This window comes from Abrus precatorius, unplaced genomic scaffold (assembly GCF_003935025.1).
Source record: "Abrus precatorius isolate BTA unplaced genomic scaffold, Abrus_2018 Scaffold7, whole genome shotgun sequence".
In the NCBI taxonomy this organism is placed as follows: domain Eukaryota; kingdom Viridiplantae; phylum Streptophyta; class Magnoliopsida; order Fabales; family Fabaceae; genus Abrus; species Abrus precatorius.
This window is the reverse complement of record NW_020874417.1, coordinates 2,363,399-2,386,090: the sequence shown is the minus strand read 5'-3', so window position 1 is coordinate 2,386,090 and position 22,692 is coordinate 2,363,399. Positions and strand designations below refer to the sequence as shown.

The 22,692-nt window shown below is 32.1% G+C and overlaps 3 protein-coding genes and 1 non-coding gene across 6 annotated transcripts; 1 reads left to right on the top strand and 3 right to left on the bottom strand.

Annotated features, from left to right (window-relative positions):
* Positions 1-830: 830 nt before the first annotated feature.
* Positions 831-4,254, bottom strand: LOC113873891 (phospholipase A1-Igamma1, chloroplastic-like). Its single transcript, XM_027512254.1, has 2 exons — positions 3,014-4,254; positions 831-1,077 (listed from the first exon to the last, which is right to left on the bottom strand). The coding sequence occupies exons 1-2, from the start codon at positions 4,252-4,254 to the stop codon at positions 831-833; spliced, it is 1,488 nt and encodes a 495-aa protein (XP_027368055.1).
* A 4,346-nt stretch (positions 4,255-8,600) lies between these two features.
* Positions 8,601-12,752, top strand: LOC113873890 (F-box/LRR-repeat protein 17-like). Its single transcript, XM_027512253.1, has 11 exons — positions 8,601-9,211; positions 9,448-9,549; positions 10,130-10,274; positions 10,393-10,577; positions 11,034-11,138; positions 11,356-11,453; positions 11,542-11,747; positions 11,834-11,900; positions 12,013-12,098; positions 12,311-12,409; positions 12,687-12,752. The coding sequence occupies exons 1-11, from the start codon at positions 8,601-8,603 to the stop codon at positions 12,750-12,752; spliced, it is 1,770 nt and encodes a 589-aa protein (XP_027368054.1).
* Positions 12,753-14,256: 1,504 nt separating this feature from the next.
* On the bottom strand, positions 14,257-14,328 carry TRNAD-GUC. The gene has a single exon. It is a non-coding gene; the product is annotated as a tRNA-Asp (tRNA).
* A 4,526-nt stretch (positions 14,329-18,854) lies between these two features.
* LOC113873897 (auxin-induced protein AUX28-like) lies at positions 18,855-21,709 on the bottom strand. Of its 3 annotated transcripts, none has more exons than XM_027512263.1 (5): positions 21,226-21,687; positions 20,302-20,525; positions 19,999-20,116; positions 19,406-19,467; positions 18,855-19,213 (listed from the first exon to the last, which is right to left on the bottom strand). In XM_027512263.1, exons 1-5 carry the CDS (start codon positions 21,531-21,533, stop codon positions 19,176-19,178), a joined length of 750 nt encoding a protein of 249 aa, XP_027368064.1. In that variant the 5' UTR covers positions 21,534-21,687; the 3' UTR covers positions 18,855-19,175. The 3 variants fall into 3 exon arrangements, with proteins under 3 accessions (XP_027368064.1, XP_027368062.1, XP_027368065.1); XM_027512261.1 differs by having other exon boundaries at positions 18,872-19,213; positions 19,999-20,134; positions 21,226-21,709; XM_027512264.1 differs by lacking the exons at positions 18,855-19,213; positions 19,406-19,467 and having other exon boundaries at positions 19,995-20,134.
* Positions 21,710-22,692: the final 983 nt, after the last annotated feature.

The following is a 22,692-nucleotide window of genomic DNA, read 5'->3' as shown; positions in this document are numbered from 1 at the left end:
CAATGACGACGCAAGAGATAACGTATAAAATTAGTTTGGATAAACTTCTTAACAAACATTTATAAGAGAAGAAAAATGAATAATAAAGTAAAATAAATTAATTTTTTAAAATTTAAGTTAAGTTATACATTTTTACTTTTTATAAACTTAAAATGACTTTTTTATAAGTTAAAAAAAGTTCCCCTAATCTGGTTCATAATTTGACATATAGAAACAATTAAGCGAAGAGACGGCAGTGGTCCGAAAGTTTAGCGATTGATTATACGCAAATAAGATATTTGATTAGCAGCTAAATGATATAGTTTTACAAATATAAACTATGAAGAGAACGTAGAGTCATGACCCTCTTTGCCTTCATTTTTATCTTGGCTGTAGGGCGATGTTGGCTGGTGAAGCTGCCAAAAAAATCTCATTAATATCGTTGAGAATTTTGAAAGGACAGCACGAATTTATAAAATACACACGAGGATGGATATATATAGATAGAGAGAAAAGGGTAAATCATCAACAAATCTTACAATAAATAAGAATATAAAAATTTAAAAATATTAATAATTATTTTTTATAAATAAAAATGAAGTAATATTTAGTTAAATTTTGATGTCACTTGTAAGAACAATAAAATTAATTGAAAAACTAATCTTGAGCGAGACAAATTATAAATTCCAACACCTTGTATACTTGATGATTACTTACAAAACATTATACACTTGTACAATCAATATTACATTTATAACTTTATGCACATTAATTAGTGAGGAATCAGGGACAAAATGCACTTAAATAAATCCAGAACCCACTGACAAGCTTGTCCCAGCAAGCTTCTCCATTCAAATATCAGATGAAGCCAGACCAAGTTGCCTGAGATGGTGATGAATATCTTCAGGGTGATCGTCAAGCTTTGGTCGCTCAGGCTGCACCCAGCGTCCATCATTGCTCCTGATCATGCCCTTGTTCTCATCTTGCCTCCAATGTGGGGGAACCAAGTAATGGTCTTTCAAGAAATCACATGCTTTGTTCACCAGTGCAGGATCCCTTCCAGTCGCTAGCACGAATCTTTCACCCTTTCCGTGGTATCTGCTCGTCATCAAGTGATACACAAGCAAAAAAGTTAGCCTATCGCATGGATTATCCTATTTAGCAACTAATAGTAATAATAATCAATCTTTATTTTATTAAAAAAATATATTTAAGTACATTTTTATATTTTCAATATAATGATTTTTTATTAAAAATTATTTCATGTACGTGCTTAAACTGAACTGAACAAAACTTTATTTATTCATCCCATTCTCATTTTATTAATTACTAGTTATCTGAATGTCATTATTAGCACAAAATATGGCAGTATTATTTTACATTTCACGATCATTTGACTAACTTGATGGCTGGAGAAATACGTCGTCACTTAGGTTTCAACAGTCAAAGAAAAAAATGTATCTGTACCAAGTAATTATAAGAAATTATATAGATCATCCAAGGGAGGGTATTTGTAGTATAAACACAAAGGTAAAGAAAAAAAAAAAGTTTACCTGCCAATCAAGGACTAGTATCTGTAGGATGATATAACACCAAGATAAAGACATTATACGAGGGGTTTCCAAAATCTAGTATCTGTACTAAGTATTATGAACGAGTCCGTAAAGAACTTGAATAACGAAATCCACCAGTTAAGAATTAATAATGAATTGCCCCAGTCTAATCTACGATATACCTATTATAATACTACCAATATATATGTTTGAGCTCAAAAAAAGTTGGGAGATCAAGCGTAACTAATCTATTATAGTATTGAATTCTTATAATAATCATCTATCCCTTTCCATCCACGAAATGACTTCCTTTTTGTTTATGTAACTAGCATTATAGTAATAGATAGCTCATCTCATGAGTTGCATGCTTACAATAATCAATGCATACTACACTCTATCCTTATCTAGCGCCTAACAACGACAGAAGTTGCAATTAATAGTTTGTTATTTATTCTTGAGCTTGATTTTTTAACATTCACTTTCTTTTATTTTATTTTTTACATTTCTTCTTTTCTGTTCTTTAACTTTTCTTTTTTTCATCACATTATTTATTTTCTTTTTCTCATTTCTCTCTCTCTCTCTCTCTCTCTCTCTCTCTCTCTCTTGTTTCTACATACTTTGCACCGTAATATGGGATGTCAAAAAACCATTATCCCTTATTATTTTTTTTAAAGAAAGGCTGTTTTTTAAGACTTTAATTAGGAATTATTTATTGAGTTGGGTTCATGTCAAACTAGATGCCAATTGGCAACAATACTTGGGACTTCCTGGCCTTCCCAACGACGATTTAATTTCTTGCACGAACCATTGCATGTGGACCCGACAACAGATGGTTTTTTCAATTTTTTATTTTATTTTCTCTCAAACCTTACATACATGAGTCAGGTTCACATGATCCTGATACATATTAAGAAACTAGGAACATCTTCGCACAATCTTTCAGATCAACTTACCCGAAATTTATTTTATTTTCGTTTAATTTTCCAGACACCATGTCCAAGCCTAGAAATTAATAATCTACAACAAAAACTTGAATCTTCTCACAAACTCAACGCAACGTTCATCTCTAATGACATAGATTACTACACAAAAATAAGAGGCTCATAACCATAAGACGCAACAATTTCACACTACTGGAAAGAGATTTTAGCTGCAAGATATAACTTACAAACAACAACAAAAACAGCTAGTCTTTTAATTATTCAATTATTATTGAATAGACATGCAAACAAAAAACTAACAATACGCTAGCTCATTTAGATATATCTTTTACAATTAATTTATTTGTTTTCAAAAAATTAAAAATACCAATTTATGAAATACATTTTAAAAAATAAAATATATCAATCACCAAAAAATTATATCACAGAAGTATGATATCCCTTACATCATTAACATTCACTTTTATGGGTGATCGTAAACATGAAAACAGAGATTGATGTGAGGGATGGAAAATGACAAAGAAAGCAGTTGAAACTGACCCATCAAGCAAGTGCAGGAGAGCCTCCAAGTTGTGTGCACAAACAGCATCAGCATTGGGGTTCAGAAACGGCGATTTCTTATGATCCAAAGCAAGTTCCACGCCAACATGGGAATAACTCCACGGCAACCCCTCCGCCACCTTCATAACCGCCGCCGGCAAATGCTCGTTAAACAATAACCCCGGCGACTTGGGGACAACGTCATGCACGTTCACCACCCTCAACACCTTCACCCCCAACCACTCCAACCTCTCCTTAAACCTCACGTTCCCAACCCTCGGCCCTGAAAATGACACCACCGAAACTGGCACTCCCCTGCTATCCCTCATCACGTTCAACCCCGTTTCCACGATGTCGTAGGCACTTAAAATCGCCAACGCACTTCCCAAACTGTGCCCCGTTATGGTAATACTCAGTTCTTCGTTAGGGTACATCTCTAACAACCTCTTCATTTCTGTTAGAATCTGTTCCCTGGCAGAGAACTTGCAATAACCGCAACTCTCTTCTTTATCAGTGTAGAGATCTAAAAAGCCAGATTCCACTTTAACCGTTTGGTCGGGGCAGGGGATACAGTTAGAGGAAATCGGTTTCAGGAAATCCATGAGGTCTGCTACCCACTCGAGGCGCGTCACGGTTCCGCGCCACGCGATGGTGATGTCTCTTCGGCCCAGTTTGTTACTGGTGGCGTCATCCGAAACGGCGACGTATCCGGCCCAGTTTGCGTTTTTGCTCCACATTTTGGGCCAGCGCGATTGTTTGAAGAAGTTGGGGAGGTTGATGTTGGCGGTCGCGTAGAGGTAGCGCGTGATGGTGTAGCCGTGGTGGGACATGCCTAAGGAGGAGAAGAAGTTGCGGCGCGTGAACCTGCAGCTGCCGCAGTACTTGGAGAATGGGTCGAAGTCGAATGCGTCGTAGCAGGCCTGGGCCATCTCGCCGTATCGGATGAGCTCCATCCGTAAGAGAGGGTCCATGGGGTCCAGAAGCCCGGCCCAGTCGCTCTCGCCGTGGATTTCGCGCCACGCTTGGGGGAGCCGCTCCAGCTGTTCCTCTAACTTGGGCTTGTAGTGCGTGCCTTGTTGTTGTCTCACGCGCTCGCCGATGGAGGATGAGTTCCGTGCAATGAGTTTTGTTGACTTTTGGTTTGGGGTGAGAGGTGTTGGGGATTTGGAGTGGGTTGATCGGAAGATAGCTTCGCGCGTTTTGGAAAATGGAATTAGCGTGTTTGGTATCGAAGTGGCCATTGGAAGATGGCGTTAGAGCTTCAATGACTCCAGAGAAATGAACGCAGAAATTTGTGTGTATGTATGTAATGTGAATATGTGCCTAATCAAAAACAAAAGTGGGGTTATGCAATATTGCACCTTACTCCTTCCTTCCTCTTCTTCCAACCACAACCATCAAAATTCAAAGTCCACTCTGCAAATGAAAATAATGTATATATAAAAAGACTAAGAGGAAGACGAAAACAAAATAATATTCTTCTAATCTCCTTTTCTCAAGTCTCATCTTTATTTACTATTATTTTTATTACATCAAATATTATGTCTTCATTTTTTTTCTATTTTTTATCTCTCTCGTGTTTGCCATAAATAACATCTCACAAAAATATTATATTATAAAAGATAAAATTTTAGTGATGTTTTTAAAAAATATTATTAATTTTATTTATTAATCAAAATTAAAATTTTATTTTAATAATTTATGATAATATTAAGTGTAAATATTTTATGAAAAAAAATCAGTTAATAAATGATATCTAAATTATAGTACATTGATTTTATCCTATTAAAAATAATAAATGTTCGGTGTATTATTAAAAGTAAACTTTTAAAGGTATTTTTTACATTTAAAATAAGATAATCGCTTAAAAGTATTAATGATTGTTGTATAAAAAGTTATGAAACCAGTATTAATAGAAAAATTTTGAATTTTTATAAATTTAAGTTGGATCGAACTTATCAAATTAAATTAAAAATATTAAATTAAATTTGAATTTAAAATTTAAAAATTTAAATCCTATATTTATCAGGTGAGTTTAGAGTCAACCCGCCGAACAGACTCATTTTATCAACTTATTATTTTCATATCAAAATATAATTTTAATATGTGTATATAAAAAATTAATACGGCATAATATTAATTTTTAGAGTTGAAATCAATCAAAATATCTTTAGTTGTCAAGCGCTACCAGAGAAGTAAAAACAAATGCGTTGAGTCTCACATGCAGTAATTGCGAAGTATTGCTTCCGTGGAAAATCGTCACTAATATGTTGTAATTTTTCCTTTCAAGATAAAAAGAAAAATATTATTTGACATCTGGATATTCAAAATTTAGAATGTTCCATAAAATTTATTAACTATTTTTTTTTATTTCATTGATTTTGTGAAGACAGGTAACATGAGCCGTTCATAGTCTAACGTATTCGTTTTATTTGATATTCCATGTATTATCTGGCAGTGCTCACATGTTGCTTCCTAAATAATATTATGAGCAGGAATGATAATGGATAAAGTTTGAATACAATGTTATACTACTCCTTTCTGAATTTATATTTTGAAAATTTATGTGTACCTAGCACATTCGTTGCCTAACAATTTTTATTTTTATGTTCTGGATACTCAGATTCTGATATTTATATCTGTTATTATTTATTATAAATGAGTGTACTTGTTTGAGTGTTGGGCTACGTGTTATACTTATCTCTGATGATGTGATTACACAAAGCTTTTACTAATTTTGGTTGTTAGGCTGTACATTATCATTACTCATTAACGATTTTGTTGCTCTATCGGTATGCATAGTCGTATACGTAACACCGCAAACCTTCATCACTAGTTCTCTCCACAGTGAACGCCACCAACTTTATATACAAGCAAAAAAGTCAAAAATGAATTATAAAATATATTTTAAAAGTTTAATATATAAAGTTTTTCTTTAAATATTGATATTCATTTGAGGTGAATAAAACCAAATAAAAACCTCGCTTTACCCACTCTCCTATCCATGAACAAAATTGCTTTAATTTTAATGTTCGATTGTATGCTTTAACACCAAGACAGATCAAATATAAAAAAAATTATCGATCGATTATATATGCATGTCTCACAGTGTCGTGTGATTGTTGATATTATGTTATACGTACATGTACAACTACATTTTCAGCAGACTACCTGTGATTTGGTTTATAAGAAAATCGCTCTAATATGATAATTTTGAATAATCTTTACAGAAATCCATGCGATTGAGTTTTCACTAAATTTTATTTTTCCGCAACGAAATTAATATAATTCTCATTATTTTGAAGATGTGAAACTGTGATTTTTGTTATTATTTAAATATCGGTGCAATTATCTTTTTTGGGGTTACACTAATAAAACCAAGATGAAAGCCACGACCTACTTACTGAAACAGACATGGAATGATATTTTATTTTTTTGATAAAATCATAAAATGACTTTTGGGTTCACATGGGTTGTGTTTATTACATGTGGTAAGTAAAGCTGTCGGTGGTTTTATTATACCTCTTTTCTTATTGGTGGGTATAATTATATTTTAAAAAACAGTTTATATACATGAATATAACTCTTTATTGTTTAATTATGACATGTTTTTATTAATTTGATTAAATTCGTTTTCAAAATGAGATCTGAAATTAAAAAAAAAATGTTCAATTTTCGCGTCTTGTATTAAATTAGATTGAATCACTGTGTTAGATACTTAAAAGTTGTATTAAATATTGAATTCTATTGTTTTGTTTAGATTTTTACTGATAAATGTATCAGAAATAAATTATTTTTTTATTTAATTTTTTTACGATAGAATTAATGAATTCACTTTTTATTATTTGGAAAATAAATAAAAATACGTTATAGTTACTCCTAAAAAAATTAGAACAATACACTATTGTCATATTTAAGTTACTCGTGTATGTAAGGAATCATCTATCTATTAAAGTTTGCCACATTAACAATGTTGCATGTAAGCGTTAACCTTTTTTTGTGTCTGGACATTGAGAGATTATATTTTCAAAATTATTTGAATATCCCGCAGTCAAATATTAAAACTTTTCAACAAAAATAAAAATAAAAATAAAAGAAGCAAGTATAATAGTATATTTTGTTTTTTCACTTCCATATTATTAAAAAAATATATTTAGTTTAGTTTAAAAAAATAATTTCTTTAATTTTTATAAAAAATCAATAACTAAATCATCTAGACTAATAAAAAATTGTTATATATCATAAATAATATATTCTAAAAATATTTACAGTAATACATAATTAAATTAGTGATTCATACATTAAATGAATAAATACGTTAACTTATATAAATAAAAAGTGATTGTATTATTAACACAAAATTTATAACAAACAAACGTATACAAATTGTAACAAATAATTCTTATAAAATTATAGAATAAAAACATTAGTTAATAATTTTTTTAAATTATCTCAAATTTTAAATTATGATACTCATCATTTTCATCAATTTCACACTTCACATTATTATTTTTTTTCACATTGTCTTCACTCTTGTCATCTAATGGAACTATTCGATTAGTCAAACATATACATAGTCATATTTAGGATCTAAATCTTTTTGTAGTTTTGATGCAAATATCTATTCATTTAAAAGGAACTCGCAAAAATTTACTTAAGTGAAAATATTTATTTTAAAAAATTATATTTTGAATTATACTTTACACGTAAATCATATAATATAAACTCTAGTTTGTATTCTTATTTTTATTTTAAGTAATTATTTGTTGCGTGTCTGTAAAAATATGATATAACATAATTAATACATTAAGTTAAATATTCTAAAGTATGTAAAAAGACGTGTTTTAAGTGATTTTATAATTTTAATACATTGAATACATTTTAAAAAATATTTTAATTTTCTTATAAAAATGTATATTTCAAAAGCAATTATATTTTATGGTTTAAATGAAGTTATTTTTGAAACTCACTTTAAAACATTAAATTAAATATGCAGTAATTTTTTCAATATTATTTAAAAAAATTATCAAAATTTAAAGCAAAAACTAACTAATAAGAGCATGTTTAAATTTTTTTTAAAGAAATCAAATATACTTTAAATTTCTACGACAAAAAAATAAAATTTTAAATCTATTCAAACTATGTATGTAATACACTAAATATGGAACGCACTTTGGTAAAAAAAAGTTGAAGAACCCTAAATTAATTTGCTAAGAAAGAACACGTATATTCACTCTCAAAAGAAAAAAAGGGAAGTTTTTATTTTTAAATAAAAAGCACTTAAACCAGAAAAAATCAATAATCCTAAAAAGCAATGTATTTGAATGACATAAAAAATTGTCAAATTAGAGAAAAAAGATACATTTCAATCAAGGAAGATAACGTTGTATGATTAGAATGATTAATTACAAAATCTGTTATGGTTCTTCTCACAAGATGTCTGAGGCACGTGCAGATATAAAACAAGCACTTTGAAAAAAAATAAAAAAAGAAACGTTAAAAACAATAAAAAAGCGCGCGAACTCTCCCGCGCTACGTCTTATATTTCACTCACGCTTTCCACCCTTCCCTCCTTCTCTTCACCACTATGCAACACTATAACGTCGCCGCCGCGTTACCGCCATCTCACGGCGGAGAAACCGCCGGGAACTCCGATGTTAAGCGTGGTAAGAAACGGGGCAGTTATAACTGTGGCCGGTGTGGCCTTCCCAAAAAGGGTCATAATTGTAACGTGAAAACTCCCTCCTCCGCCACCGCCACGCCTGCTCCCGCTGATTCTTCTCTGTCTGCCATAACCACTCCTTCCGGCACATCTACTCTCCGTCAGCCGCCGTCGCATCTCCGCCGTGCGCTTTCGTTCGATGATTTGGACGATCGTGCCGCTGGACTCGATCTATGTGAACCGGATGATATGGTGGATCGAGATTTGTTTGATGAAGCAGATCTGGATCTAGATCTGGATACCGATTCGTGCGGGTTGCCGGCGAGTCTCCTTTGGGAAGTGCTGAGGAGGCTACCGCCGGCGGGGCTGCTATCAGCAGCTAAGGTGTGTAAGGGATGGAGAGAGACGGCGAGGAAATTGTGGAGAGCGGCGGAGGAGTTGAAGCTTAGGGTTCCGGCAAGCGTTCAGGTCGGTTTTGTTGCGTCAATGTTACAGAAGTGTCCCGGGATTGTGAGGCTCTCTCTTAGGATGGAAAGGTGTGTTTGGGAATTTGATTTTATTCAATGGAAGGATCTGGATTTTTCATTTTTGTTTTGATCAAACAATTCGTTCAGATCGAGGAGTGAACAATTAGCTAACATCTTAATCACGATTTATTGAAAATATTAATTTGAAATTGGGATTGGGATCGCATTGCCAATTTATTGAGATGCAGTGTTTTGTTTTTTCTTTCATGTTTATGTTTTTAAATCTAACTCGTTTGACGTCGCAGTGATTTCGATTCAACGATGCTGGCTTGTATTGCCTTCTCATGCCCTAATCTCGAGTCTATGGAGATCTCCATGTTTGATAGTGCAACCAATCGAATCAATGGGTATAACTCATTCTCTTCTTTTTAATTCTTCAAGCCTTTTATTTGTTTATATGTAAAACAAGTTTCTCAGTTCCTGAGCATCTGAATACTCTTCACTAACTGTAATTTTATATAACATTAGCTTATGCGGTCATGTCATCTTGGTTCAGTGGGTTAGAGATGAAAGCCACAGTTCCAGAATGTTGTGTTTCACATTGTTGTACGGGGTGAAAAATGGGTTATTGTTTACTCTGTCACCTTGTAGGGTGATGAAGTCTTGATGTCATATTGCCATGTCCCATGTCATAGATTGTGACTACTTCAATCGACAGGGCTGTAACTTTTGTTTTTGTCCTATCACAGCTTTATATTTCAGAAGTTAGTTTTTGTTCTTCATCATTGGCTGTTCTGTTAGTATTCATGTTACTGATTTGTTGTGTATAAGGTGCTGGACCTTTTTTGTTTTCTGATCATTCTTTGCCTGTAGTTACTTGAACCCTTCATATGCAATAAGAGCTAACATTAGCGTATGCAACTTTGACAAAAAAAAAAGCTTCTTTTTGCATATTAGCTTCATCGCTGTTCAACTACGAAAATGCAGGGATGAATTAGGCCGATTTGTTGCTGATAAAAGAAGCCTCAAAAGCCTCAAGATGGAAGGTTGTTCTAATCTGGGGGGTTTTGTCCTCTGTTCATCTAGTCTTTCTACACTTTGGCTTTCAGAGCTGCACTCTCTTTCTAAGATGGTGATTATTGTCTTTTCTTTCTCCTATATTATTATATGATGTGATCAATATTTAAATTATTCCCTGAGCCTGCGTTCCGCATGAAATTTAGTTACTTACGGATGCTTTGAAATGATAGGTATTTAATTGTCCCCAGTTGAGAGAGATTTCCTTGGAGTTTTCTAGCCAAGAAAATGATGGTACTGATCTCACAACTATGATTGAAGGCTTGGGAAGAAGCTGTCCAAGATTGCAAAACATACACATAGCTTCAATGCGGCTTTCACATGCTGCTGTGCTTGCTATTACAGCTGCTCAGTTGAGGTTTGTAAATTTTTTGCATCTTGATTTCTCTTCTCCAGTAGTCATTGAAAATATCCGTTCATGTTGAAACTCCTTTCGTTAAAGTGATAGTTTGCGTTCTGCAATGCTTTGAACTTTCTATCTGTGAATTCATTGAATGTGCCGAACATTTTATAAAAGCAGATAGGATCATGCTCAATTTTATACTCCATGCCAAACATGGGCATAAAGAACGGGATGAAACAAATAACTTGAGTAAGGACCACAATAGTAACACGTATACACCTTCACACGCATGAATTATAATTAGGCGATGATCAAATCTTAAGCCTATTCACAACATTAATATGTATGAGTATATCTGAAATCCCAATCCTATAATCAATCGGTAATGCAACAAGGATGCATTTTATATAATCAGTGAAAATGTTATTTTGATGAGGTTACTGAAGTTTTGTTTAAATTTCAACTAATCAGGGGACTGCGAATGCTCTCTCTTGTTCTTGGATCTGAAATAACTGATGCATCTGTTGCTGCAATTGCCTCAAGCTATCCAACTCTAGAATTGCTTGATCTCAGTGGGTATGTATTTGTACCCATTCTAATTGCAACCAAATGTTCCATAGAAGTTTTGAAATTGTAGTCTCCTTGGAGACCAAAAATAATTTATGGAACTCAATGCTGTACTCAATAATCAATATATAATGAAAATTTAATGCGAGAATTCATATTTGTTTTTCTTAATTTCCTTGTTTATATCGTTCAGAAATCATGTTTTTTGGATAAAATTTTATCACAGGTCTGGTGTAAGTGACAGTGGCATTGGAATGATTTGCAATGTATTCCCTGAAACAATGTCAAGACTCCTTCTTGCTCTTTGCCCTAACGTGACTTCAAGTAATTGCGTGTTACATATTCAATTACTTCACAAAACTTCAATACTTGCTGAAGTTTCTTTCTCCTAATATGCTGTTACATGATTCAGGCGGCATTCAATTTGCTACAGCTCAGTTGCCGCTCCTTGAACTTATGGACTGTGGCATGACCATATCCCAAAATCCAACTACTGACGAAAACAACTGCAAATTACCTAAATCATCTGGCACTAATCTAAACCTTACAAACCAAAAGCTAATCATTAAACACAGCCGTTTAAAGAAACTCAGTTTATGGGGTTGCACTGGCTTAGATGTGAGTTTCATTCTACTAAAGACGTTGATGCAATATTCTTTGTCGAGCTTCTAATCTTTATATTCTTTGTTTCAATTAATATGCAGGCCTTATACTTAAACTGCCCACAACTCAATGATCTGAATCTAAATTCTTGTAGAAATTTGCATCCAGGTAGTCATTTCATGTTTCTGTTCTTCATGAATTATTATCTGATGATTTGATGCAACTTATCAGAATTTCCTTTAAAATAGTATGGTTGATTATTTTCATTAAATTGGTTCAGAAAGACTCTTGCTCCAGTGCCCCACTCTGGAAAATGTGCATGCATCAGGTTGTCAAGACATGTTGAAAGGGGCTATCCAAAGTCAGGTAACAAGGCAGTTTAGATTATTTAATCCATAATAAATTAATGTGCTCTTTGACAATTGAGATGTGAGCTTCATAAATTGATTTTGGGTCTGAAGAACTAGATACCATTAAATAATTTGCAGTTTATGAATAAACATATACTTTGAGTGGTTGGATTCCAGTCGGTGCCTTCCCGGTTCTGATATTAAATTTAATTTATAATTTGAATGTAGATCCGTGATGCTTTTGCTGCTATGGAAAACCATTCACCTTCTAAACGTCTACCTGATGGCTCCAAAAGGGTTCGGGTTCCTCATTTACTCAGTGGCGAGGTAATAGAGCGTGTTTTATTCTACCTTTTTATTATGTCTTGGGTTAGATAAGTATATTACTAGGAAGCTATCACGCATACAGTAAGTTGCTGCATCAGTTATACAAAAGGATATGTTTCTCAAGTGAATTGGTTTTTGCTTGAAACCCTCCTCCCCCCAAACTACGGGCAGAAAACTTTGACTTAGAACCCGCGTGACTCATGCAATGCTTTGCATTCTTACAAGTTATATTTCTTTGTCATTTGACATTTATCATTCAATCTTTTTATTTTTGCAGTCCCCTGAACCTGAAAAAAAACGGAGGAGGATTGAGAGACGGCTTTGTAATGTGCTTGTGGACTGATCATCGTATTCCTTTAGCGCTGATTATAATGTACACTTGTGCAATATCTTATGAGTTATTTATATTCCAGATGGATTAATCCCCGAGCTACCAAACAGGTCTTAGTTTTTCATTTTAGGCTCTCAAATTCATGCCCTTGAACTGTCTTTGTTATCAGACAGTTGTTCATGTTTAACATTATTGTTGTATAACACTTGGATGACTGCCTCATTTTTTCAATAAAATTTAATATATAATTTTTTATTAAGTTCTTCAAGTCGTTCACTAGGTTAGGGCATTGTGTGGTGCGATTGCCTAAACTTGTATGGTTTTCTCATAACAAATTACTCCTTCCTGTAATCATACAAATTGTTAAAATTAATTAATCTATTAATAATTTGTTAAAAAATTAAAAATTTTGTTAATTTTAACTTTTAAGATTGAGTTTAAGTATTCATAAATAAAAAAAAATTTATAAAATAAATATAGTTATTGTATTGAAGTTATAAAAATATAGTAATTTTTTTTTAATTTTTTTTATTATTAGCAGTTTATCTTTAATATTATAGATTAAGATTAACAAAACTCAAATTAATTATAATATACTTAATTTTATCTTTGTAAGTTAAATTCTAGTTTTGTTAATTATTAAAAAGTTAGAAAGATTCAAATTTATAAAAAGATAAATATGAAAAAATAATAAATATTTTAAAAGTTTTATAGAATATTTTATATTAAGAATTTTTAAAGGAGTCTTATAAAAAGATTAAAAATACAAATCAATTTATATGGCAAGTATTTGAATTCTTTGGGAGGGTTAAACTGTTGGCAGATGAAATATATTGTTTACTGTTTTGTTCAAGGCAAAAGGTTTCAATTTTAATAATTATTATAGCATTAGCACATTTTAGTAGTAAGTTTAGGCTTGACTAGGAACATAGAAATTTTGAACCAGGGTTCTCTGGTTTGAAACCCGATACAAAGTGTCTACAAATGCCAACTGCCCCTTGCTACTAAGGTCTTGAATGGAATCAAACCCCCCCCCCCCCCCCCCCCCCCCCCCCCCCCCCGATCCCTCAGCTCTAATGAACGAACCTCTGGTGCGTAATCAACATGTTACTAACTTCAACTGGGTTGAATAAGAATCATTACTTCCCTTTGCTGTCCAACACTCTGAACTTGAGAGGAGATACGAGAAGACCATCTGAAGAAACTGACCAGTGACCAAGGGGTACAACTACTTAAAAGCTAAGCCAATCATGAGCAATCTCAAAGTATGGTGCGAAGGATCAAGCACTTCCACTTTGTCTCTCGGGATTCACCACTTAGAAACAATCTCGTTAAGCGGTGACCAACTGTGTTCATTCACTTAATTGTAGTCTAGGCACACAAAGAAAACAACGTCAAATTAATATACTCACATCAATATTGATACAATGATTGCTTATGTTACATCAGTGATCAATATATTTCAACAAATTATTAATTAAGCAAAAAAGAATTATCGATGGTTAAAACAGAGTTTCGCCGTTGCCGGGGATCGAACCCGGGTCGTCCGCGTGACAGGCGGAAATACTTACCACTATACTACAACGACTTGATGCCTTATTATAGTACGTATCTTTTATTGATACTAAACAAAACGAGTTTGGATTCTATTTCAGGATACGCACGTGCGGTAGTCCGGTAGAGGACAGCTATAGCCTTATAATATACTTGTTGTCCATTTACTATCATGTTAGGATGTAAATTTAAAAACTTTTATATTTAATTTAAATTTAATAAATTATAATTTATTATTTTATTAGCCATTAAATTCAAGTGCATTCTATCGGATTATAGTAACTTCTCACGTTACGTATTGTTAGAAGTTGTAAATACCAGGAAGGGAATTAATTCTTCTTTTTCTTAAAAGAAAAAAAAAATTATATTTTTGAAGGCATTTTTACCTGCCTACTTAGAAACTTCGGAAATGGTTTATTTGGTCTGAGCTTTACTTTTATGTTTAGGTTCATATTTATACTTTTTTTGGGCCAATTTTGTGAATAAGGTAATATGCTGAAGGAGAACAACTGTAAGTATTTGTCGTCATAATGAATCCATTATTATTTCGAATTAAAGTACTTGGTAAATTTTAGTTAAGGGTGAATAAATTCCTTGTGTTTAGTACATGCACAAAAATTTAAATCTAATTTATGGTATTTTTATGCATCTTTGAAACTTTTTCCAGAACAGGACACTGGAGTCATTAGCTTTGTTGTTAATAATGGAGAATGTTGAAGTTTTCGTAAAATCAATGCCGGTAATTAAGGCAGCAGTAATCTTATATTTCGAACTCTTTCTTTGACATTTGCACTCCTTATTTCTTGGTTCTCTCTAATCTGTTTTTATACCAGCTTCATTAATTTTTAAAAGCTGTTGCTAGTAATATTTGATTACTGTCTTCTTCCTTTATGTAGGTACACAGTTGTTATGGTTAAAGGTGACCATTTGTTTTTGGAATATGAAAGGATATATCATATTTGTTTATGAGAAATAGTGCTATGTCTTAGTTTTAATGAAGCACAAGTTTACTTTTACAGCTTATTCTATTGTGATAATTCTTTTGGAAGACAATTTTGATTTTGGTGAAGCACATATGCAGCGGATCATTAGCCGGTTGTTGTGTCCTGCTGAAAATGTGTCATTATTGTAGTTATTTAGCAATATTTTTGAACCCTGATCAACTAGTAGAGGCATTGAGTCACCCTTAAGCCTTATACTAATTTTTTTCCCCATAAATCCAATGATTTGGTCTAATCTTCACTGGACTTAATTTGTAAAGAAAATTTAACCATGAGAATAAATTTCTCTGCAAGAACAATCATTATAATATTCAATCCTTTTGTTTCCATTTTTCTATTGTGCTGTTTTGTTCACCATATTCACGTGGTGATGTACATGTCATTAGGTCCCTCCTAAAACTACCCAGCTATATGCTTTCTAGCTTAGGCACTTAGCCCTGTTCAATTGTTTTGATTAGAATATTTGTAGCCTTTCTTGTGAACCCTAGTTGACATTGATTACTGAATTTCAAAATAGTATACCACAGGTTCTGACATTATGGTTTACATTGTCCACCCTATTCTTGTTAAAAACAAGTTTCACATTCAAGGAATTAGTTGCCATATATTTCAGACCAGAAAAGAGACTATATTTACTGTCAGGGAATGAAGCATGCCTTCATCAGCCCTTAAATGTTCCAAAATCTATAGAAAATGGTTCGTTTATATGTCAAGCAGGATATAACCTGATCTGAGGCCAATTTATGCTTTGCCAACAACTTAAAACTTAAGAGAAATCTCAGGTAAACTTTTCTAATTTGTTATTGTTGTTGCTGCTTTCTCAAGGTTTATTGAGATAACATTGACAAAGGAGTAAGTTTTAATGTGTCACATTTCAACTTATATATACTTTTTGACACTATCTATCAACCTCCTCTTCACTGGGAAGGCATTCTGAATTGCATTTGATTCATTTTTTTGGTCCCATATATAGTGAACTGATACTCCGACAAATAAATAAACGTGAAAGGTGTTAGCTATAGTCATATTTTTGGCCAACATTCTCCAGTTGACTAAATACACATTAATTGTTAACAAAATTATTCATTAGTTTTACTTAATTTTAAAAGAATAATTATAATTTCTCCTGCTCTTTATTCTTTCTACCAGTCGAAAGTATTTGTGTTTTTTAACATAATAAAGAATGTCTGTTGAACTTAATTATGAGTATGATAAATGAATCATCCTTTCATTTACCTGAGAAAGAGAGAGAGAGAGAGAGAGAGAGAGAGCAACTTTTATCTCGAATCATTACTATGGCGACGATTTTAACTTGAAGCCAATACCTAATTACTAATACTTATATATCTAAAATTATTACCTTTGTTTTAACTAAATAAAATATATTTTTAAAATTTATTTATATCCAGTCTAGCTTTAAGATTAATTTTAACAATATATATAAAAATAGTAAATTTTTAAACACGTCTGTAAAAAAATTATCATTCTCAATTGCTTCAAATCAATATAAACAATTGATCATGTTAAAATATCTTTATTAACTTATCTTCCTTTTGACAAAATTAATAAAAAAAACCTACTTTAATATAAAGAATTTATATATTTATTTATTATATTAGTTACATATGGCTTCAAGTAAAGATCTTGATCGGTATTAATTATTTCTCTTGTTTTTAGTATAATAATTGTTAATTTTGGAAGTGAGGAATCCAACTTGATAAGAAGGTGCAAGTTCATGTCTCTTGCTCCCATGAAAAAAGTACAGTGCCTAGTTTCTCACACCATATGATAATGGCCAGCAGTTTCTGCGCATTAATTTAGTCACCACGAAAAAAAGAAAAATATGGAAATAAAAAAAGTCTTCTTCCTTAAATAGCTTATCAAAATTTCTAGTGGGGTTGAAGAAGCTTCCGTCAATGGAAAAGCAAGAATTGTGGTTACTGCACAAACAGACATTGCAAATAAATTTTAAGACAATTTCTGAAATAATAGTAAATAATTTGTGTTTGGTAATCATATGGAAAGCGATTTTAGGTTATTTTAAGCATATTTTCTCTCAAAGTAATTGTCAGAAGAATATATCATTATCGTATTAAAGAGTCATTAATTTGGTGTCAGTGACTCATTATGAGTCATTAATTCCGTGACATTGACTCGTTAGTAAAACTTTTGAGGTTACTAGCAGGTGATTGATACGTGTTGTATATTTGATTTTTTTAAATAAAGTTTTTAATATATATATTATTTAAAGAAATAATTTTATTATATTATAATTTTTTTAACATACAATAAAATATTTTTAATTTAAATAAAATTATCTTTCATAAAATTTATTCATAATTTAGATAAAAAATGAACACCCTCGACTTACCATAATAAAAGTTAGAAAAATGTTAAATTTCATACTCACTTATCTCGATACTCATTCTATATTTATGTGGTATAATGAAAATTAAATTGTACAAATGTATAAGGTCGATTCATCTTTAAAAACTATACAAATGTGAAGTGTTATAATTATATACAAGCGTATAAATGGACATTAAAAAAGTTCTAGCATATAATTAGTATTATTGTACTTAAAAGTAATTAATTTAATATTTTAGGTTTTTTTTATCATAAAATATATGCCGATTAAAAGTGCTCTAAAATTATAAAAGTTAGTGTTGTAAAATGCTTTTGATGCAGTGAAATTGCAACTGTTATCAACTTCATCGTTAAACACCTCATGGAGAATATATATGTAGCATTTTTTAGAAACCAAATGATTAATTATTCATAAATAGATACATAATGTATAATATTTTCAAACTATTTTTTTTTTGTGATTATGGTTACATTAAATTTTTGGGTTGATATTTAACTAGTTTTATGGCTGTGAGAAATGGATGATCATAACAAACAAATATCATAAATAATTAGGATTTCTATCAGCCCAGACATAAGCCACCGGCAAATTTCATTAATAAGTAACACCAAAATGAAAGACTAATTATACATAGCAAAATAATAGTCAAATAGGATGAATGAGTGTTGGCGAAATGATCTAGCAGTAAATTTTTTTAATGAAATTATTTTTAAGAAAAAAGTATCCAATTTAAGTTATAAAAAACTTCTAAATTTAAAAAACACTTATAAATAGTTTTATTTATTTTATATCAAGAAAAAGGTAAAAACTCAAATTTACCTCTTGTTAATTTTGGGACCTTTATTTTCTTCACGTAACTAATCTTTTGAAGTTAAAAAAAAAGTTATAATTTTTACATATTTATACTTAAACTTTACTCTCTCTCTCTTTTTTTATAATGAAATAGAATAATAAATTATCAAATTTATCAATGGGCATGCATAAATGCTCTTTGAGCATGCACATGATCCTGTCCCCCAATCCATCACGTTTTAGGGAACATTTCATGTACTAGCTACACGGTTCTTGACCTAAAACAAAAACTAACATCCATGCAAATACATTTTTATTATCATACAAATAAAAAAATGATTCACACAAGGAATAGATCGATAATGATAATGGAGGAAGAAAAGGGACAACTTAAAAAGTAGAAAATGAAGATATATAGCTACAATTGACAAACACATTATTAAACTTATTATCATGCAAGCACACAACAAGTAAAGAAATAAAATGTCTTAGCAACATAATTTAGAGTCATTATCGTTTCTGTTCATAATTTATATTTAGATATATCTCACAGCTATGTTTGAAATATTATATATATAACAAACCATAATGATACAGGTTCACTAGATTTTAACACCCTGCTCTTTCCATCTGCGTCTGCTGCAGCTTAACCTTGTTTCAGTTACTAAGTCAACTGGGCATCACTATGGATGGGGCGGGTTATGGAACGGTACAACTAGTCTAGCTCCGGTTCTTGCATTTTTCCACGGCTCTTGGTGCTGAGGCATAGGAAACAATTTTATTTAGAATTTGTTTATCTGAATAAAATCAGTACAATTCTTCACCAACATCATTATATAAACAGTTAACGGTGTATCTATGATTAAATAGAAAGGTTATATACATTGAATCATGACTTATAAGTAGGGCTTCTTTTTTGAAGTAAAAGTGAAAGAAATTTAGATACTGACCCAGTCCAATAGCTTCCTTTCCTTTCATGATACGTAAACGCTTGCATGATTCAACAAACATCCTGGTTGACATGAAAAAAAATAAATATAATTCATGTTATTAATCATAGAAAAAATTAATTATGTAACAATTAGGTGGTGCTCATTTAATAGGTGTGAAAAGGAGCCTGTTTCAAACAAAAATTCTCATGGTTTATCAATGCTACATATGTGTGTGTGTGTTAATTGTCATATGTAAAATTGACTTCTCAAAATTCAGAGGTAGGACTGGTGCAGAAATAATTAACCAAAAACAATAAACATGATAAAGAATATACTTATCCTGATACACATGGATATGATAGAAGTTTGACGAAAATACGTAGTTTCTTTAGAACAAGTAAAATTTTTTAAGCAAAGTTTCCTGGATAAGGACTTCTTTCATTGGATATAACAATTCAATATTGTGCATATCCAATTCACTATTGTGCATATCGAATTCCTGTCTTTTTTTTCTACTTTTGTGTTCCCTTCTCTTTTTCTTTTAAAACTATTACGAGGTCAAATTATTGCAACCAAAATAATTTCAGGTCATCAATTGGAGAAAAACTTACTCCCATGGGACATCACCGACAAGCATCCAGTCGCCATCCTTGTCTTCATAGGTTGGGACATAGTCGGAGCTGTTCAAAAGATCCATCAACTTGCTCTCATTCATGAAATCCTTAAAGCCTTGGGATTCACAATTTCCTTCAATTACTATAAGTTAGTAATTCAATTTGTATATTCACACACACGATTACTCAAGTTCACTTTTTACAAAATTAAATTTAAGATCCATATTTATATATGTATAAATGTTATCTCAAAAAATTAAGACGCATATACATAAAATTAATCTGTGGTTAATTAATTACCAATGGTGAAGGAGCTAAACATTTTGCCTAAGGCATCAGAGAGCTCTGGGTAACTCTTGTACATCTTCAAGTCCACTTTGCGGAGGTAAGGTGCTCCGTCCATGCTAACTTTGACAAAGCTTGCATTAGGGCTGTTCTTCTCACTCTCTTCTCCGTTGCTCTTCTGGGCTGCAAACATGTTCTTCCGGGAAGACCGCACGGGTGGCCAACCCACCACTTGCGCCCTAATTATCGTGCATTTCATTTTATTTCATTAATATTCGTATAATTATAACTTTATAATTGAAGTGCTTGGGAATGGATATTATCTAATGAAACAAAAAAATAAATGATATAAAGTCACTAGTTGATTACCCATTTCCATTACTTCGCTACCCACCAAGACTTGGAAATACATAGCAAATCGTGTTTCTTTTTATGATAATATATCCAAACCTCTATTTGTTTCTTTACACATGCCTATTATAAACATCTATATAGATGAATTTTCTTAATTATTTCGTACATCGCATGTTAAACAGTCTGCAAAAGAAGATAGACATATACATAGTCAAAACTCATAGAATTAACAAGGTTAATTAATTACTGCTATTGTAACCCGTATAATGAACTAGCTAGCTAAACTATTTGAAGGCATGTAGATCAAATTCGTAGCAAGAAACGCTATGCCCAACGAGGCGTCAAGAATTTTAACGCTCCCCTCTCCCTCCATTTCTCACGATCTATCCTTTTAGCTTCCATTTCAAACGCTTTCTCATGTGGGCATCCACCCAAATTAACCATAAAATTAATATAAACACTACTAATTATCCTCATTCACATGTTCAATTATATGAAAGAAAGATCAAGTAGCTAGAAACTGTTTTCCCTTCAGTGTCTTTTACTTATGCACAGGCTAGTATTCAATTATTTTAAAAAACTTACTTGGCAGGAGGCTTGGTGGGATCAGAAATGAGAAGGGTCTTCTCCTTAGGTGAAGGCTTTGGCTTATGATCACGTGGATCTGCTCCTGCAGCAGCAGTAGTAGCAGCAGCACCTTCCTTGGGGGAGAGGTTAAGCATCAAATCCACAGTGGTTGTTTCAGTCTCAGTTTCAGTTTCAGAGAACCCTCTCTTTCTTACTCCTTCTGCTTCAGTTGCTGTGGCTCCATTTCCAGGCAGTCCCAGTCCCAGGCCCAGCCTGAGGTCAGTTTCCTCAAACACCATCTTCTCCTTCTTCAGACCAACTTCCATGAATTCTCTCACTCTCACTCTTTATTTTTCACTTTATCACTCTTTCTCTCTCTATGCATTCAGTGATTTGGTTGCTTAGTACAATAATAATAGTGGGGAAGGTATAGGGGCAGCGCACGTTAACAGTTGGTGGGGGGAGGGGGTGTTCCTTGGGTTTGGGTGTGGTTGGCATTAATACAAGGATATATGGGGTGCTTAGTCTTTTTATCAAGTTTATGCAGCAATGAGTTTGTGCCACGTGGAGGAATGTGTGACCGAGACCTTTCCCACCTTGTTGGGACAGGTGACGACAAGGTCATGTTATCTTCCTATGATTGTTCAGTGGAAGAAGTGGAAGTGGATGCCCACTGCCCCCTTGCTTATCTCCTTTTTTTTTCTTCTTTACTTGTTACTCCCTAGGGTTTTCTCATTTCACCAAAACAGTAATTTTACTATTTCTTTTGGTTGTTTTTTTTTAAGAAGTCTAATATTTTACCGAAATTGTTTTACAATAGATCATACAAAAATACAAAAGCATAAAGGATTTATTTAAAAAAGATTATTGAACAAGTATTATAATTAGATTTAAGAGATAAACTATCAGTTAAATATTCAATTAAATATTATATTTATTATTAAAGGGTGAATTATTTGTTGTAGGATTATTTTAACTTAACAATTAATCTTAATTTCAAGTTTTTGGATAAGCAATTATGCTATTCTAGTAAGATTATCCTCCTCTGGAAAGAATAACAATGATTTAGAAAAAAATATTTAGTATAATCTTTTTAGTTAATAAAATAAACAATGATATAATTTTGTCTTTTGTGCATTTACATGAGTTGTCGTAAAATAATTTTTGTAAAAAAAATATTTCCCATTTTTGAAGCATCGTGTACATACAATGTATCCCGTTTCTGCTCTCAACGCTAGGTGCATTTACTATTTATCATGTCATATATATTGCCTTTTCTCTTCTGTATCTTTTTATTGCATGCACACGCACACAAATATAGACATATGAATTAATTGGCAGATAGAGTGGTAAATGTTTTTTCTTCTTTGAGGAAAATTAAAATGGAAGGTGCTTTGTGTATCTTTCGGTTGTGCTGACAAAATTTTACACTTAAATGTACATTACATCATGGTATTCTTTGCCGAGCAATGATCTTTGTTGCAG

Excerpts from the sequence above, each read along its gene's own strand:
- LOC113873897 (XM_027512261.1), bottom strand. The coding sequence starts at position 21,533 with ATGGAAGTTGGTCTGAAGAAGGAGAAGATGGTGTTTGAGGAAACTGAC. Across the intron at positions 20,135-20,301 it reads GTTTAGCTCCTTCACCATTG|GAAATTGTGAATCCCAAGGC; the intron begins GTAATTAATTAA and ends TAGTAATTGAAG. Across the intron at positions 19,214-19,405 it reads AAAGGAAGCTATTGGACTGG|CACCAAGAGCCGTGGAAAAA; the intron begins GTCAGTATCTAA and ends CCTATGCCTCAG.
- LOC113873891 (XM_027512254.1), bottom strand. The coding sequence starts at position 4,254 with ATGGCCACTTCGATACCAAACACGCTAATTCCATTTTCCAAAACGCGC. Across the intron at positions 1,078-3,013 it reads CTCCTGCACTTGCTTGATGG|ATACCACGGAAAGGGTGAAA; the intron begins GTCAGTTTCAAC and ends GATGACGAGCAG.
- LOC113873890 (XM_027512253.1), top strand. The coding sequence starts at position 8,601 with ATGCAACACTATAACGTCGCCGCCGCGTTACCGCCATCTCACGGCGGA. Across the intron at positions 11,139-11,355 it reads GAATTGCTTGATCTCAGTGG|GTCTGGTGTAAGTGACAGTG; the intron begins GTATGTATTTGT and ends ATTTTATCACAG. Across the intron at positions 12,099-12,310 it reads AAGGGGCTATCCAAAGTCAG|ATCCGTGATGCTTTTGCTGC; the intron begins GTAACAAGGCAG and ends ATTTGAATGTAG.